The following is an 18,089-nucleotide window of genomic DNA, read 5'->3' on the forward strand; positions in this document are numbered from 1 at the left end:
GATGTTGCTGGTGAGCGAGCGAGCGAGCAGTCAGGTCAAGTCTTCGAACAAATGTATTCAAACCTAAGGATGTTTCCATCTGAGGCGTGAGCGAAGCGTCAGCGAGGCAAGTTAAATATTAACCTCCCATCGGGGTAATGTCAGCTATACAGCGACGAGAGACCATAGTTACGCATAAATGGCACATGCTGAAGAAAACACGAGCGATCGTCTTGAAATAGAACGGCATGCGCTTAGGTGCTTGTGTTTGTGTGTTTGTTGGTAGTATCTTGTACTCTTCCTGCCAGACTCATTTCAGTCATCTCAGGGGTTCAAAAAATATACCATTATTTGATTGCCCCGAAATGAAAACTGACTTGTCCCGGGCGTCGGGCAATGGGATTTTTTAACCCCTGCATCTCTATCGGACTTGGTACATTCGCATTTTCTACGTAAAACCACCTGACTATCAAATCACCTGCCCATATCTAATCAGCTTTAAGGAAGCATATCGGCATTTTCCCCATATCTATATCCACGGCCATGCCAGACGTAACCCAGCCGACGATAGTCACGCTGAGTGGTGTACCCCAGTTGATACCTAGCGGGTTGAAGCAGTATACTTCTCTTGAATTGCCGTTGAATTATACCTGATACTGATACAGAGGTGCATTATGTTTACTTAAATGAAACTTCTAAAGATACAGTGTATTCCCACATGTGCAGAAAATTCTGTTCCCCGAGAACTATGTCATACAGGGGGAGGTAACTCTACCCACCCAAAGTTGCCACTCAGTCGCTATCTTCCGATCAATCGCTGATCACATAACATAATATAGTGAGCGTGTATCGACCCCACACCTCTCGCTTACACTTCAAACAGGCTGCATCACGCAATATGAATAAGTAATACCCTGCCGTTATGTGGTTCTGTGAAGGACGCATCAACCAAGATATGAACTATCGTTAAGCCTGACGGGCGTGGGCTTAATGGCGAATTGCGTTAAATATGGAAACATTCTTTGTAGGGTTCTGAATTAAACTTCTACTTTGTAACACAGAAATGGATAAATAATTCTAACGATAACGTCCTTTCTGAATGACGTTCTGTTTGTGTCTGAAATTCCATTGAGTGTAGAGGAGTGAGGGTGTGACAATAACAGGGGACTTAGCATATCCCCCTGACGACTACTGTATGTGTACGTGACTAACGTCTTTATTAATAGTGATTATTCATGCATACGACAATGTCATGTTTGCGTGAATAGAAACATTTATTACGACGCCATTCGAACATGGATAGGTTACCAACGGTCAGAAATGGCTGGTTGTGTTTGCATTGAATACCAATGTGTTTCAATTGCAACAGACAGCAGCTGTGGAATATATGCACCTTGCTGGGTGACACTGTATGTTTCAAAGAACGTTTGCCGGAACTGTGAGATCGACACAGAGGGGCATTCCACACATTAGAGTTCGAGACAGCGGGGTTGCAGTTGATGAAGTTACAAGAAGGACTTAATTTCCATGACGAAGCCTTGTGAATCATTGATTACTTTAGTTTATAAACTATAAAATACATATAGGTAATGTTCGTGATGTAGGTAGAATACTGCATGCGTTGTACAACATTCACTCACTTAAACAGCGACACTTCTCAACACTATAACTTTGGAAGGGCTTTGTCGGCCTGTGATTGGTCAGTGTAAAGACCAATTTGAAGTCAATGTCGCCCCGAACCTACAAACACAGGGCATGTTAAGGTATCCCAAACCACACGGCCACGAACTCACTATCAGATGATACAACCTACTCATTAAGTCGGCACGTTAAGGTATTTCGAACCACACGGCCACGAACTCACTATCAGATGATACAACCTACTCATTAAGTCTCGCACGTGCATCCGTTAGTAGACGATCATGTCAGGTATGCCCATTTCCCCGTTATAAAAACACACCATGGTATGTGCGAGTGCATGCAATTAATAAAGCGAACAAACGTGTTTAATACTCGCTAACCTCATCAAATTTACTTTCAATGCGGGGCGAATTAAAAACCTATAAAATAGTACTGATATGTTCATTCGTTAACACAAAACCCTTTCCTTCAGATGAAATCTTTAGAAATTCCGTTATACCTACAGTTCATACAAAGGAGCCATTTTTATGGAGCCGTTTCAGTGTAGCTGCTGAATAAAAAACAATATGCCATCAGAGGAATTATTTTTGTCTCTTGCTTAAACATATATCAAATATATAATCTATGATACAATCAAGAAATAATTCTTCAAAATACTTTAAATGTCAGCAAGGAGCAAGACAAGGCGAAAAGCTGTCTCCTGCTCTGTTTTTCATCTTAGATAAAGACCTTCCTGACTATTTACAATAGCAGATTGTTATATGTACTTACAGATATTGTATTGTGAAAAGAAGCGACAAAATCCTTTCCACATCTAGAATAAATCTCTGCTAATTGCAGACTCGATTGTACAGCAATCAAATGGATTAAGCATACTTGAAAGGCCTTTTCCTAAACACATTAAATCAATTTTGTGATTTTGAAGTTTAAATGAAAGGCGCGAACCATAGGCTATTACTGAAACAGTACTATCTAAATGGGATGTGTTGTACATTTGTTTGAATCAGGTTTGGGATGACATTGATATCGCTTGTGCAAATGAGAATGACGAACCAGTCATTGCAGTAACTAGTGTCATTACATGCTGAAAACTTGTAACAAATTGAAACTGACTGAAAATATAAATAGCATTATCCTGTCATTGTGAGGTCGTGCACGTAAAACATGGTTTTTGTTTTCCTAAGGAGATTAAGATCTTGATGTATTAGACAGTTATGTATACTTAAGAATGAAACTGTTAAGAAACGAAAGAATGGGGTCCTGTAAATGCCAAAGTCAGGAAATGCTAAGGAAGCAATGGACTGACTGAATGACTGAGTTTAGTTTTACGCCGCTTTTAGCAATTTTCCAGCAATATCACGGCGGGGGAAACCACAAATGGGCTTCACACATTGTACCCATGTGGGGAATCGAACCCGGGTCTTCGGCGTGACGGCGAACGCTTTAACCACTAGGCTACCCCACCGCCACAGGAAGCAATGGACTGGACAGTCACAAAGTGTTGATATAATATCTTAGACTGTATAACATTTGCCTTGGATGTTTTGATAGCACCTCGGGTAGTGTATACAAATGTTTTGGTTTTGAAAATTTGAAAATAATTGAAAATGCACATCTAACGTTCCCAAAACTGATGGACCAAGAATGTCAAATGAATCCATCAAAGCTACATCTTCTCTGGGCAAAATGGCACTGTATCATCTACACGGAAGATCGTCACGGGACAGTTAGAGTGTATGAAATGTTGTATACTTATGTTATAATTACCTACATTTAGACATGTTTAAATAAGATTTTGTCAATTTTATAGAACATTTACTCAATTACCTTTAATTGTCTGAAATATTTGCCAACCCCTTTGAATGTGTAATTCTGCGGTTAGATTCTTCATTAGAACACGATCAGTGCCATACACAATGGAGAGATTAAAGGAAAACTAATTGCTGGGAACACTGTAAACACTAAATTTTGAAAATGCTTGTATATTTCAAAATCTATTTATCTACCAATTATACAACTGAAACCGCCTCCGTGGTGTAGTGGTTAGAGCGTCCGCCCGGAGAGCGGAAGGTCGCGGGTTCGATCCCCGACCGCATCATACCAAAAGACGTTAAAATATGGTACTTGTTGGTCCCTGCCTCGCGCTCGGCATTAATGGGTACAACAAGGACTGGTTGGTTCGGAGTCAGTATAATGTGTCTGAGTGGGGTATTCATGCTTCACTGCGGCATGGTATCTCCGTGGGCTAGCACTATAAAACCAGCTTCAGTCTGGGCTAGTACAAGCAGCCGCACATACACATACACACGCATGCACGTCGTCATATGAGCGAAATATTCTCAAGCACGACGATAAACCCAATTTCACCTCACCCCACACAACTGATAACATCAAATCATAACTTACAGACAAAAACTGCGAAGCGGCAAAAAATGTCAAGTACAATAGATTGTGATTATCACAACAGCACTGTACATACCCATCATTTACCTACACATTCTTTCCATGTATGGTTTGTAATGTCCTGCTCTTGGTATGTTAAGAAATACATAAATTTGAATTTGAAAGTGCGTGTGCAGAGACGAGAGTGTGAATACAGTTAATACTACTCCCCCGAACTGTATTGGACTGCACTGCATGTTCGCACGCACGCACACGCACACACGCGCACACACACGTAACCATCTGAATCTCTCCAATCAAATCTTAGCACAGTATTTCTCTTCTTTGATTTGATTTCATTGGATGGCTGTTTGTGCGGCAGGTATTAATCTCTATCAACAATGGCAATATTTAACTATTTAGAACTGAGCTATAATACACTTGATAATCGTGCATGATGTTTGTGCAGCCTCGTGGTTGGCATGTGCAGCCTCGTGGTTGGCATGTGCTACGACTAGTTATCTCCTCTTATCTCCAGTAAGAGTCAAGAAGAAAACAAACATATTACGTATCTAAACGGTAGCTTCTTGTGTCACTCGAGACTAGAACTGTACAAACATGAGAATGATATCCCGTTACCATGCGCTGCCACATCTCACCGACACACAAATACACATGGAATAAATCACTAGAACTCCCTACCCGTCAGCGACCCAAACAAATAGCGTCCACAATGCTGCCGAGTTCATGCTATGTATTGTGTGCACGTCACAGGGCAAGGTGTAAGTATCATGTTTACACAACACATAATATGAAGTAAACACAGAAACACGCACTTCCCACATGGGGACACAAGCCACCTGTTTGAGAACAATACGTTTGTGTTTGAAAGAAGGCCTCGGGAACCCAGTCAGCGGAATGTACAGCAATTCCTAATATAGAGAGTTGTGTCCCTTATAAGTGTCAGGATCGTGGGTTCGAATCAAAGTCTGGACCTCTTTGATCGAATTCGTGCGTTGGAAAAAATGCCAGACATCAACTTCGACGTAATCAATACCTATTTCATTAATAATATATACAGAAAAGTGTAAAATTGAATTCAAATATCATCTGTACAAGAATCTTCTTGCAGTAGGATCTACAGCATTTCTTGCAAGTATTGACACTTCACACATGCACTCGTTAACCCACAGAAATCAATACTGACCAACAGCAAATAGATTATGACACACCCGAGAGACGATAACTCACTATCCGCGGCACCGCCTATGACAAATACCACGGTCTCCTACTTGGCAGTTGTTGAAGATCGATTCAGTTGTCAGGTAAACATTTCTGTAACTGTATCTAATGGCATTGTTGTCAACTGTCGATAATGAAGGTCATCGTGACCTGGCTAAGACAACATACCTCAACCACGACTTTTGCCGTGTCGTGTTATTGCCGTGTTGTGATGTCTTGTGTTGAGAACCGTTATGAAAACACTTCCATGGGTGGGGTTATGGGGCGTGGGTGAGCATCGGGATGGAGATGGGCTAGAGGCAGGGATGTCGGTGGTCAATAATTGCTAAAAAAAAGTCAGAAATGAGTCACCGATGCAGTGGAAACATCAACAGGCACAACCATTCCAACCATTTATCCCGATCGCAAGACGACAAAGATAAGTCTAGAGATTCTTGTGAGTGAGTGAGTGAGTTTAGTTTTACACCGCACTAAGCACTATTCAAGCTATATGGCGGTGGTCTGTAAATAATCGAGTATGGACCAGACAATCCAGTGATCAACAGCATGAGCATCGATCTACGCAATTGGGAATACGATGACGTGCGTCAAACAAGATAGTGAGCCTGACCACCCGATCCCGTTATTCGTATTTTACGACAAGCATGGGTTACTGAAGATCAATTCTAACCCGGACCTTCACAAGTCGATATTCTTGTGTATTTCCCCCGTATATCATATTATTCAACAACCAGCCCGGGCCCAGTGACGCAGGACACTTGTTGAAACCACGTGACTGCTCTGGCGTAGTCAGTCGGAGTAAACCATAATGGGAGTGAATATATGGTTTCCAACACAAGCCAGCACAACTTGACACAACTGTGGGAATCACAGCATGTTAAGTCCCCTTGGTCTCCTGAACAACCAGTATCCAGATGTGTTATACCAGCTTCACAACAACAAAACGCAATCATGATCCGCCTTGCCCTCGTACAGATTCAAAGGGTATACAACTGACTGACTGAGTTTAGTTTAACGCCGCTTTTAGCAATATTTCAGCAACATCACGGCGGGGGACACCTGAAATGGGCTTCACACATTGTACTCATGTGGGGATTCGAACCCGGCTCTTCGGCGTGACGAGCCAACGCTTTAACCACTAGGCTACCCCACCGCCCCAAAGGGTATACAACCGGTCGATACCAAGAGGTATACAAATCTGATGGTCAATGCTTAATTACGTTACAAGTTTGCGAAGGAGTAAATGCTGTTCTTTTTCATAGCAAGCAACGTAACAGCTTCAAGAATATCAGCAGGGTAAACCATAGGTCGATGGCATGAGCACACATCCTCCGGTCAGGAAACGAGGTCATGCAAACAAACAAGTCGCAAGATGTCGTTTCACACTTTGGAGAACAGAGCGGAACAATCTCTGTAGCGTCGTGCCATTCTTCTCTCCTGTCTCAGCAGAAACATGTTTGTTGCGGCCAACTTAACGCTTCATTTCTTTCATGGCAATTACTGACTTAAGTCATGCGTATATTCAGGTGATAAAATTACCTAAGCCCGACTACACAAAAGCATTACCTCGTCACATACCTGTAACTGTATTCTGTGTAGTAATACTGATCTGTAAAACACAAGACTAGGGGCAGACCTTGGACGAGAAACACACTCAGTTCCGGACATAACTCAAATAAGATGAACACGTTATTCACAATGATGTTTCCCTTCCTTTCGTAATCATCTTAACATGCCCAAGTAAATTAAGTCGCCAAGTTTAGTAATTATCGAAATGATAAATCTTGGCAGAGCTTCTCTCGTCCTACAATTCGAGTTTTTCCTATGTTCTGTATTGTATATCAGCATTTCTGTCTTGTTTTAAGCCGGATAAACACTTCTCCATTGTGGTGTCGGTAGACATGTTATGACTCGATACTTTCTGCTCAGAAACCTAAACGTTTTCTCATGGGCACCCACTGTGTCTTTGATGATCTGTTTCTTTACGCCCATGATGGGCATCCATTCTACACGGAATTCCAACTGAAGGCGACAGAGCGAGAACACGTCATACAGGACCGTATCCCTCCAGAGAGATTAGTCTTCTAACAGGCATTATGTTGATTAATGACTTTAAGGGCTCTGTTCAACAACTGTGAGAAGGTGATTATTAAACATTTAGTGAAAAACATCCTCAAGGAAGACAATTTCACAGAGAAGACAGGGCATAAATAGTGACAAAGGAATATTGGGCTCATGGTCAGAGGTGGTGCTGATCTGTGAGCTATCCTGGGAAATAAGGAGTATGGTAGAACGGGCAACTACACTTGCCAGCAGCAGCAACGGGCAACGATGTTGCCAGCAGTAAAAACTTAAGCGATCTCAATTAAGGTTTGTACAGCCCACAGATTTCTGTCCGTGGTGAAACAGAAGGGTAAGACAGATCCGTCCTGCCATAATGTTGAATACAGAATAAGTACATTGTGTTAATGATTGCAGCCCACAAGAACCAGGCCATCCCTAACATTTATTGGCAGTGGCACATTCATGGACATTCATGGACAATAGTGTGCACATTGGAATTAGAAAGAAGAGAGAGATAGTTGGCAAGAAATACAGTATTGCTGGACATAAAGAGGATAGACGTAATATGACGTCAACGTGTAATAAGATAACCGGAAGTCTCATAAGTAGACGTAATATGACGTCAGCGTGTAATAAGATAACCGGAAGTCTCATAAGTAAAGATATAAGGGAGGTAAGGAGGAACTGAAAGTGCGAATGGTTTCAGCAAACGCATTCAGCACTAATATTATTCTTATCCGCTCCGTTAGTCGGTGTCTGAAAAATGTCAGATCCACATTACAGATCCACACATATCATTCAAACTGCCTGTCAGCGTTCATATTTATAAAAAGCGACAATAAAGTTATTTGGAGCCGACGCCTTGAAAGCTGTAACCCTCATCAAAACATTTTTGAGGAAGAGTCGCGTGACCGTCAATGAAATCTCAGTCATTGTAGTAGAAATAGTAAAGCCAAATTCAAACTCCTCATGTCATCATCACATTGTAAACTTATAAATAACTTAGCTTGCTTTATCTATCATGGGGCGGTGGGGTAGTCTAGTGGTTTAAGCGTTGGCTCGTCACGCCGAAGACCCGGGTTCGATTCCCCACATGGGCACAATGTGTTAAGCCCATTTCCGGTGTCCCCCGCCGTGATATTGCTGGAATATTGCTAAAAGCGGCGTAAAACTAAACTCAGTCAGTTATCTATCATGCAATGTATCTAAGATGTTAAAAATTATCAATCTATATTGTACACACCATGTTTTGCCATGTAAATGTAACCTATGTAGTTATGGGCCGATGGCCTACACTTCTGTAATAAAGAATTGATTGATAGTAGAAATAGCATGCACAATGTACATCAGTAGTTTAATGTAGACATCAAAGGCTGGAGCTGTCGGGGTATTGCTGGACGAAAAAAAGGAAGCGAAAGTCGGCCCTCTTGTCATATACTCGACTTACGTAAACATAGCTTTCGTCACCCTAAGCTTTCGTGTATATGGTTCAGGTATTTGTCACTGGTGCTTGAATTTTGGAAACGGCCTTCGACCGTCGACCGTTCTGTGAGTGAGCGAGTGAGTAAGTTGGTTTTACGCCACTTTTAGCAATATTCCAGCAATATCACGGCCGGGGAGACCAGAAATGGGCTTCACACATTGCGCCCATGTGGGCAATGGAACCGGTCCTTCGGCGTGACGAGCGAACGTTTTAACCACTAGGCTACCCCACTACCCACCGTTCTTTGAAATCTTTATGGAAAGAACGAGCTCCATTGTACCTCAGACGTTGAGAAAATTAATGTCGACACGCGATGAACTGCTTCAACATTAGTCGACATCAAAGGGAAAACTGGCACGGCAAGACAAAGGTCACACGTGTAATAGTTTCACCTGATCAGATTCAAACCCCCTACAGCTCTGTTCACTTCCACTAAGTATATAAAAACGCTATACTTTCTTTTGCCTCGAGTGTATATCATGTCGTCAGTTTATCATCCCAAGTGAACTTCCTGTTCGTAATTTAGTTGTCTTGTATTCCCCATCTAGTTAAACCATTACCATTTCGCCCACTTCAAATCGCGCATGCCCAGCTATAGTTTGGCATGAAATGCATGTGGACCCGGTTTTTTGTAAATATCTCTTCATCCAATGACCCGATCAATCTCAAACTGTGCAAGTGGATGTTTTGTCAGACAACCTAATCACATTGTAAATCACCGATTTTATGCATTTGTATTAAAGAATCTGTCTATGTAACTGTCAACAAAATCAACAGCAGAACGCAGAATGCTTGCAGAGGGAGGGAGCCAATGACCTGTAACAGCGGCAGTGTTGGGTCATAAAGGTCAACGTTCGTCAATGTAGGTCAGCTATGCACGTGACAGGTATGAAGAGGTGTTCATTTCTAGCAAATAGCCGGCGAATGACATCTCTGTTGACCCTGATGTCAAAAGAATCTAACTTTGGATGCCTGCCTTTTTGTACAAGGTTTTGTTTATTGGTTGTTGGTTTATTTTTCACAATTTTTAGCACGATGTTCTTTTTCATGCCAAGAGCAAAAGTTGTACGTTTCATGTAATCCGACATCTTATAAATCGGTTTGCTACATTTGCTCTCTTTTTAACAAAATTCAACACATTTCTAATTAAACGTTTAGCATCATCTGAATAAGCTTTCATGATGACAGCTAGAAGTAGTCAATGTGAATGATCCAAACGGTCTATCACTGCGCAGTGCACAGGTAACTATCATGAACTGCACGTGCATTGACCTTTATGACCCAACACTGCCGCTGTTATAGGTCATTGGCTCCCTCCCTCTGCAAGCATTCTGCGTTCTGCTGTTGATTTTGTTGACAGTTACATAGACAGATTCTTTAATACAAATGCATAAAATCGGTGATTTACAATGTGATTAGGTTGTCTGACAAAACATCCACTTGCACAGTTTGAGATTGATTGGGTCATTGGATGAAGAGATATTTACAAAAAACCGGGTCCACATGCATTTCATGCCAAACTATACATGTGTTGAACTACACTGTGTAGTATACGTGTCCACTTACTCCGTTTGTCTCCTGCTAACGTGTGTACTTGGTAAGTTGTCACTGGCACCATGCAAAACACATCGCTACAAGGTATTTTTGTTAAAAATTAAATGATTTCAAAAAGCCCTCCAGGCAACGAGTACATCTATCAACCGTTATGTCATGGTTTTAACTGTTGCTGCCACAAGGTATTCCAATGGTGGATGATGTAGATATCCTAGAGACGTATATCCAACTTCAACCCGATGAATATTGACAAACTATATGGGTAACAACTTCATTTCGATATTGATTCTTATACCGTTGTCAAGCAGGAATTCCTGATGCGCAATAACAGAGATGTCGGTGAAACCTGTTCTTTCACAGGACATGATTCTACAAACTGTGCAAATATTTCACTAATATTTCACACACAAAAATATAATAACTATGATATGAAATTTATATGAATTCACAAAAGTTCCTATGTTGTGATTTTCCGTACACAAACGAGAGTAACTCACTCAGGTTGTAAAATACATGCCGCCAGACATAGACATACTGTAGATAATAGATAACGGTTTGCACTGCAGTTACCGGCTGCATGTCACTTCCTGATTGACACGCTGACCACGAAATGATAATCCCACAACCAACAGATATTCTTCTGCCGGTGAAAGGTGTATCCAAATATGAGTTTGAATTCAATTATACTCCCAAGAGGTTACAAGTTCTGGTTACAAGAGGTTACAGACTGCGTGTGAGTTGTAACACATGTTATATTTGGGATGACACTTTCTCAGTTAAGTACAGATTCTAGTAAGTTTTATTGGGTTGAGTCCCATCCGGGATTCGAACCACACCCTCAAGAGTCAGGAACCTAATTCCATCACACAACAGTCTAACCCACTCAGCCACCGAGCGTTACATTTGACCACTTTCTAAATAACATCGTGTATTCATGCGTGTGATTTGTTTCTCTGACCGCAATGTACGTGATGACATGTGTGCCTCTATACGCCCTTCAGTAAGGCGGGGAATCGTGATGACCGACTACTTTGTATGGAGGTGAGAGCGCGGATGTGTTCACTGAGTATCCGCGGACATTCGGGGAAGGTGAACACTGAGCATGTATGGTTGAGATGTCATGGCAATTTGTGAAGGAATTAGTTCCTGGGGTCATGACCCCTGAAAACACATCGAACCTGGCATGACCAAAGAGAGAGAGCAGTGGTCTGATGTTCTCTCACACACGTGTCCGCTGCCTCCTCTACCTGCTACAAGGCGGAGCTACACAATACCAGTAACTTACCTAATTCTGATGCTCCCTATAACAATACGAGGCGGAGCTACACTATACCAGTAATATAGAACTTACCTAATTCTGATGCTCCCTGTAACACTACACACCAATACCATGTAAAGCCCAGCAGAAACACCAAAGGCTGTGATAACGGCTGGTGTTCATGAACAGGGATGTAAGTGTATTTTTTTAAGCCGGCCACAGAGAACATAGGTCTTTCGGGACGCCCTATGGAATTTCAGCTTCAAACAGGACTTCTTTTGATCAAACTTTGATCTTCTGTCTCTGTGGATGTCATTTTACCATATGCTAGATACTTAGTGGTGTTATTCAAGTTTGCCTCTACCATGTACAATGAGATGTAACATCCCATACAATGCATGAATCCCCAGGTATATTTCAGTTGCGCATTACGTATGCACATTTCACCTGGTTGTCCAGGTAACTTTAACAAAGGGACAATCGTCACTGGCTAATCCAAAATACATCAGTACGGTGTATATGTTTATATATTCCCGACAGCGTTGTCACATAAGTTCTCTTTAACTTGCTATTCTTTTATTTTACTTTCAAAATGAAATATACAAACACGCATTGCTAATATTCGAATCGCAGCAAACGGGCGTTGATAGAAAATAAATAGATATTTTTGTGAAACTGGAGTGAATGGTCCAAACGTATATTTCAAACTATTCGACACACACTTATCACCGTTATTGCCATATGGTTCACAATATATGAGTGAGTGAGAGAGTGAGTTTAGTTTTACGCCGCACTCAGCAATATTCCAGCTATATGGCGGCGGTCTGTAAATAATCGAGTCTGGACCAGACAATCCAGTGATCAACAGCATCGATCTGAGCAACTGGGAACCGATGACATGTGTCAACCAAGACAGCGAGCCTGACCACCCGATCCCGTTAGTCGCCTCTTACGACAAGCATGGGTTACTGAAGATCAATATTCTAACCCGGACCTTCATGGGTTACCGGCAGTATGAACAATTATGAGGAGTCCGTACTTAGACATGTACAATTGTGTGGAAACAAACTCCAACTGCCATTGTCTACGGTAAATATATTCGCTGTCAGCTGCATGTAATACTCAAATCTACGCTGTAAAGAACTGTCTAAAAAGAATTCACGAACGCGCATTTGTGCAAAAGGTACACAGTATATTGATGCATTTTGACAACATCGGTCATTATATTTGGGTTTTACGATTTCGTAACATGTTAATTCGAATGGTTTGGGATCTATAAGATAAAATGACACTGTTTAGGGCAATGTAACTTGTATTGCGGTGTTCTAAACTTCTCTTATAATTTCGTACGATATTTGGACGTCAACATTCATCTATAGAACGGTTTGTGTGAAGAATGTAAAACAGTGATTAAATATAAAGGAAATATGAGTTCTAAAAAATGGCAAACGTGCACACAGTGTTTTTCATCAAACAAAGATCAAAAAACATTTTAACTTCCTGATAGAACGAAGTAGAGGACAGTCTACCGAAGCATGTTTACATAGTTACATTAGCCATATTATTAGGGCTGCGCAATATAACCGGTTTACCGGTATTTACCGGTTCAGATATGAAAACGATACGTATTGCGATACGCTGATCGAAAACCGGTATTTTGACATGCATTCGGAAAACTTCGTAACACTCGGAAATCTTCGGATATTTCCGTTTTTTGAATTGTTCTTTTCCCTGTTTCATTAGTGCCAAATGTTACTTACATTTTTATTTTGTCATGATTAAAAGTTTTTATAAAAGGTTAATCAATCATAGTGATTTTGTTGTGTTTTTTGCTTTATAATCAAGCATTAACTCGATTATAAGTACTTTTTTGTTAAAAAAATAATCCTTGCAACATATTGCAATACATATCGCAATATATGCTTCCGCATCGCAATATATCGCAATATGAAAATTCTCTGCAATACCCACCCCTACATATTATATCCCAAAAATGAATTAATTAAGAGCCAAGTTAACAATTGTGCATCAAAATCTGACCGTTAATGGCGTTAAGTTAGATATACATGTATTATATAGACTGATATTACCTGAAAGAATATTACTGTATCATGATACTTGATTGACTAAATTTGATTTGCAATTCTCAGAAACTGATATTCCCCCGTGTCATTCACAATTAGTGATGATCAATAAATCGTTGTTTTTGGCACACATTTACAACATTTTAACCATAATATGGGTCACGTGGCGGCAAATTAATTTCTTTCCCTAATCATCTTTGAACCATTTAACGCATGACATTACTCGGACACATAGTATTTACAAACTGTTGACAGAATGAGTGGTGACTGTGGTCCGATAAACAACGATACAAGTCTTTCTATATATATATTTTTTCAACTGCATACAAAACATGTCACCATACTTTCACAGTGTGCCTGTTGAAGATACCTGGCAAGTGTATTAACCAGAATTGTACTGAAAATTTCCATCTATCTCTAAATGCAAAATATGTTCTGCACAACTCAGTGTGATTAATTAAAGTATATTCCGTCTATTCTGTACACAAAGTGGTTGTCATGAAATCGATATATTGCCGTTGTACTTCTTCGATACGGGACAGGCACTTTCACACAACTCTAACTGACTGACTGAGTTTAGTTTTACGCCGCTTTTAGCAATATTCCAGCAATATCACGGCGACGGACACCAGAAATGGGCTTCACACATTGTGCCCATGTGGGGATTCGAACCCGGGTCTTCGGCGTGACGAGCCAACGCTTTAACCACTAGGCTACCCCATCGCCCACTTTCACACAAAGACACTACTTAAACTGAACTTTGACACCATCGTTGCATAACAACAGTGAGACTCACATATAACCGACCTGACTGATAACACATGTGATTGATACACAACAGCAAACTGTGACTAATATACAACTGACACATATATACCACTTACACTGATATACAACTGACACACATATACCACTTACACTGATATACACCTTACACACATATACCACTTATACTGATATACACCTTACACACATATACCACTTATACTGATATACAACTGACACATATATACCACTTACACTGATATACAACTGACACACATACCACTTACACTGATATACACCTTACACACATATACCACTTATACTGATATACAACTGACACATATATACCACTTATACTGATATACAACTGACACATATATACCACTTACACTGATATACAACTGACACATATATACCACTTACACTGATATACAACTGACACATAAATACCACTTACACTGATATACAACTGACACATACATAACACCTATAACTCATATACAACTGACACATACATAACACCTATAACTCATATACAACTGACACATACATAACACCTATAACTCATATACAACTGACACATACCTAACACCTATAACTCATATACAACTGACACATACATAACACCTATAACTCATATACAACTGACACATACATAACACCTATAACTCATATACAACTGACACATACTTGACACCTATAAGTCATATACAACTGACACATACCTAACACTTATAACTCATATACAACTGACACATACCTAACACCTATAACTCATATACAACTGACACATACCTAACACCTATAACTCATACCTAACACCTATAACTCATATACAACTGGACACATACTCATATACAACTGACACATACCTAACACCTATAACTCATATACAACTGACACATATATACAGCTGACACATACCTATATAACACATACAACTAACACCTATAACTCATATACAACTGACACATACCTAACACCTATAACTCATATACAACTGACACATACATAACACCTATAACTCATATACAACTGACACATACATAACACCTATAACTCATATACAACTGACACATACATAACACCTATAACTCATATACAACTGACACATACATAACACCTATAACTCATATACAACTGACACATACATAACACCTATAACTCATATACAACTGACACATACCTAACACTTATAACTCATATACAACTGACACATAACACCTATAACCATATACTACACTAACACATATAACTGACACATACACACTATAACTCATATACAACTGACACATACATAACACCTATAACTCATATACAACTGACACATACATAACACCTATAACTCATATACAACTGACACATACTATTATACAACACCTATAACTCATATACAACTGACACATACATAACACCTATAACTCATATACAACTGACACATACCTAACACCTATAACTCATATACAACTCATATACAACTGACACATACAACTAACACCTATAACTCATATACAACTGACACATACCTAACACCTATAACTCATATACAACTGACACATACCTAACACTTATAACTCATATACAACTGACACATACCTAACACTGACTATAACTCATATACAACTATACAACTGACACATACACCTAACACCTATAACTCATATACAACTGACACATACATAACACCTATAACTCATATACAACTGACACATACTTAACACCTATAACTCATATACAACTGACACATACATAACACCTATAACTCATATACAACTGACACATACATAACACCTATAACTCATATACAACTGACACATACCTAACACCTCATATAACTCATATACAACTGACACATCTATAACACTCATATACACCTAACACCTATAACTCATATACAACTGACACATACATAACACCTATAACTCATATACAACTGACACATACCTAACACCTATAACTCATATACAACTGACACATACCTAACACCTATAACTCATATACAACTGACACATACCTAACACCTATAACTCATATACAACTGACACATACCTAACACCTATAACTCATATACAACTGACACATAACACCTAACACTGACTATAACTCATATACAACTGACACATACCTAACACCTATAACTCATATACAACTGACACATACCTAACACCTATAACTCATATACAACTGACACATACATAACACCTATAACTCATATACAACTGACACATACCTAACACCTATAACTCATATACAACTGACACATACCTAACACCTATAACTCATATACAATTGACACATACATAACACCTATAACTCATATACAACTGACACATACTTAACACCTATAAGTCATATAGAATTGACACATATTTAACACCCATGACTGATATGACCTACACCATACCATGGTGTTCTACAGTATTACATACCGACACAGTGTTTTACTGGAACATATCTTGAGTTACGTAGTTAGGAAATTTGTTTTGGTCGGAAATTACATTTGGGTAATTTTTGAATGGTAATTGTAGAAGTTACTAATGAACTTACTTATTTGAGCTAGTGCTGACGACAGTCCGACGGCAACAACGATGACAATACACAACACATTCGACATCGTCGACTATCTGTCATTATCCTCCTTCCAACTTTAGTAGGGTACCAAAACAGTTGCCACGCCCGACACAATTCCCGTGTGTTCTTACAGGGGAGGTAATCCATACACGGCCGACTTTGTTGTGTGTTGGCCGAGCTAATCCGATCAACGTGCTTGCTTGGCCTGGAATAATCGATACAACAATGTCTGATTAACGATACACTTGCAACACAGCCGGATTATTTCCTCGTATCTAGGAGTGTTGGGCTAGCTGGAAATAAATCAGATTATGTCCAGTTTTCGTACATACGCGGAATCCGAGGCATATATTGAGCAGGACGTGTTGCACAAGCTGTTCAATAACGATACCCCAGATATGAACACTGGTGCTGCATAGAAAACACATTAACTTGATTTATAGCGGGGCATTCACCGTGATCTTATTGACTAAGTTTAGGTGCTTCAAGCCCGCCCGCCCGCCGAAAGCTGGCCGGGTTGTAACATGTCTCTGTCAATCCCTTGGTATTTAATCAACAAACATACAAGCAGTATCGAGATATTTACAGTAGATACTTACAAACAGAGGAGCAGCGAAACTCACAATCCGAAACAACAGCAGCGTTAGGTTGGAATATGTAGTTTTCACGTGTTTTCTGCCAGTCGCGTGCGACCCCCGCCCGTGACCTCTCGTTTCGTCACGATGACCTCCGCATATTGTCAAGAAAATCGACAACAGCTGACTGGGATAGCGTGCACTCCGTGAATATGAATGGGGAAAGGTTTGAGCGGGGAAATCTCGTCTGAGCTTGATCGAACATGATCGAAAAGCTACGCTCTGTTAGCGCCGAGACTTGGCGTCAATTTCAATTATCACTTGGCACAGGTGAATCCCTATAACAGCTAATAGCGAAGAGTTGTTTACGACAGTTGCTAGGGTAACGGGTACAGTTAGCTGTTGTTCATAGACCAGGTGGTTGCCATCCTTTTTCTTTTGCATAGCAACGACCTTAAACGTGGGACGATAGACTGGGGCGCGCCCCTGTA

At 40.2% G+C, this 18,089-nt stretch overlaps 1 protein-coding gene across 1 annotated transcript in view; it reads right to left on the reverse strand.

Annotated features, from left to right (window-relative positions):
• LOC124267424 (receptor-type tyrosine-protein phosphatase kappa-like) overlaps positions 1-18,079 on the reverse strand; it is a 37,175-nt gene extending 19,096 nt beyond the window's left edge. Inside the window, exons 1-2 of the mRNA XM_046702341.1 lie at positions 17,623-18,079; positions 17,000-17,228 (exon numbers count right to left, since the gene is read on the reverse strand). Coding sequence (XP_046558297.1) covers positions 17,000-17,066 — 67 coding nt within the window. The 5' untranslated portion in view covers positions 17,067-17,228; positions 17,623-18,079. The remainder of the gene's footprint in view (positions 1-16,999; positions 17,229-17,622) is intronic.
• Positions 18,080-18,089: the final 10 nt, after the last annotated feature.

The sequence above is a fragment of the Haliotis rubra genome, unplaced genomic scaffold (assembly GCF_003918875.1).
Source record: "Haliotis rubra isolate DU_JTF1 unplaced genomic scaffold, ASM391887v1 Scf131, whole genome shotgun sequence".
Classification (NCBI taxonomy): Eukaryota; Metazoa; Mollusca; class Gastropoda; order Lepetellida; family Haliotidae; genus Haliotis; species Haliotis rubra.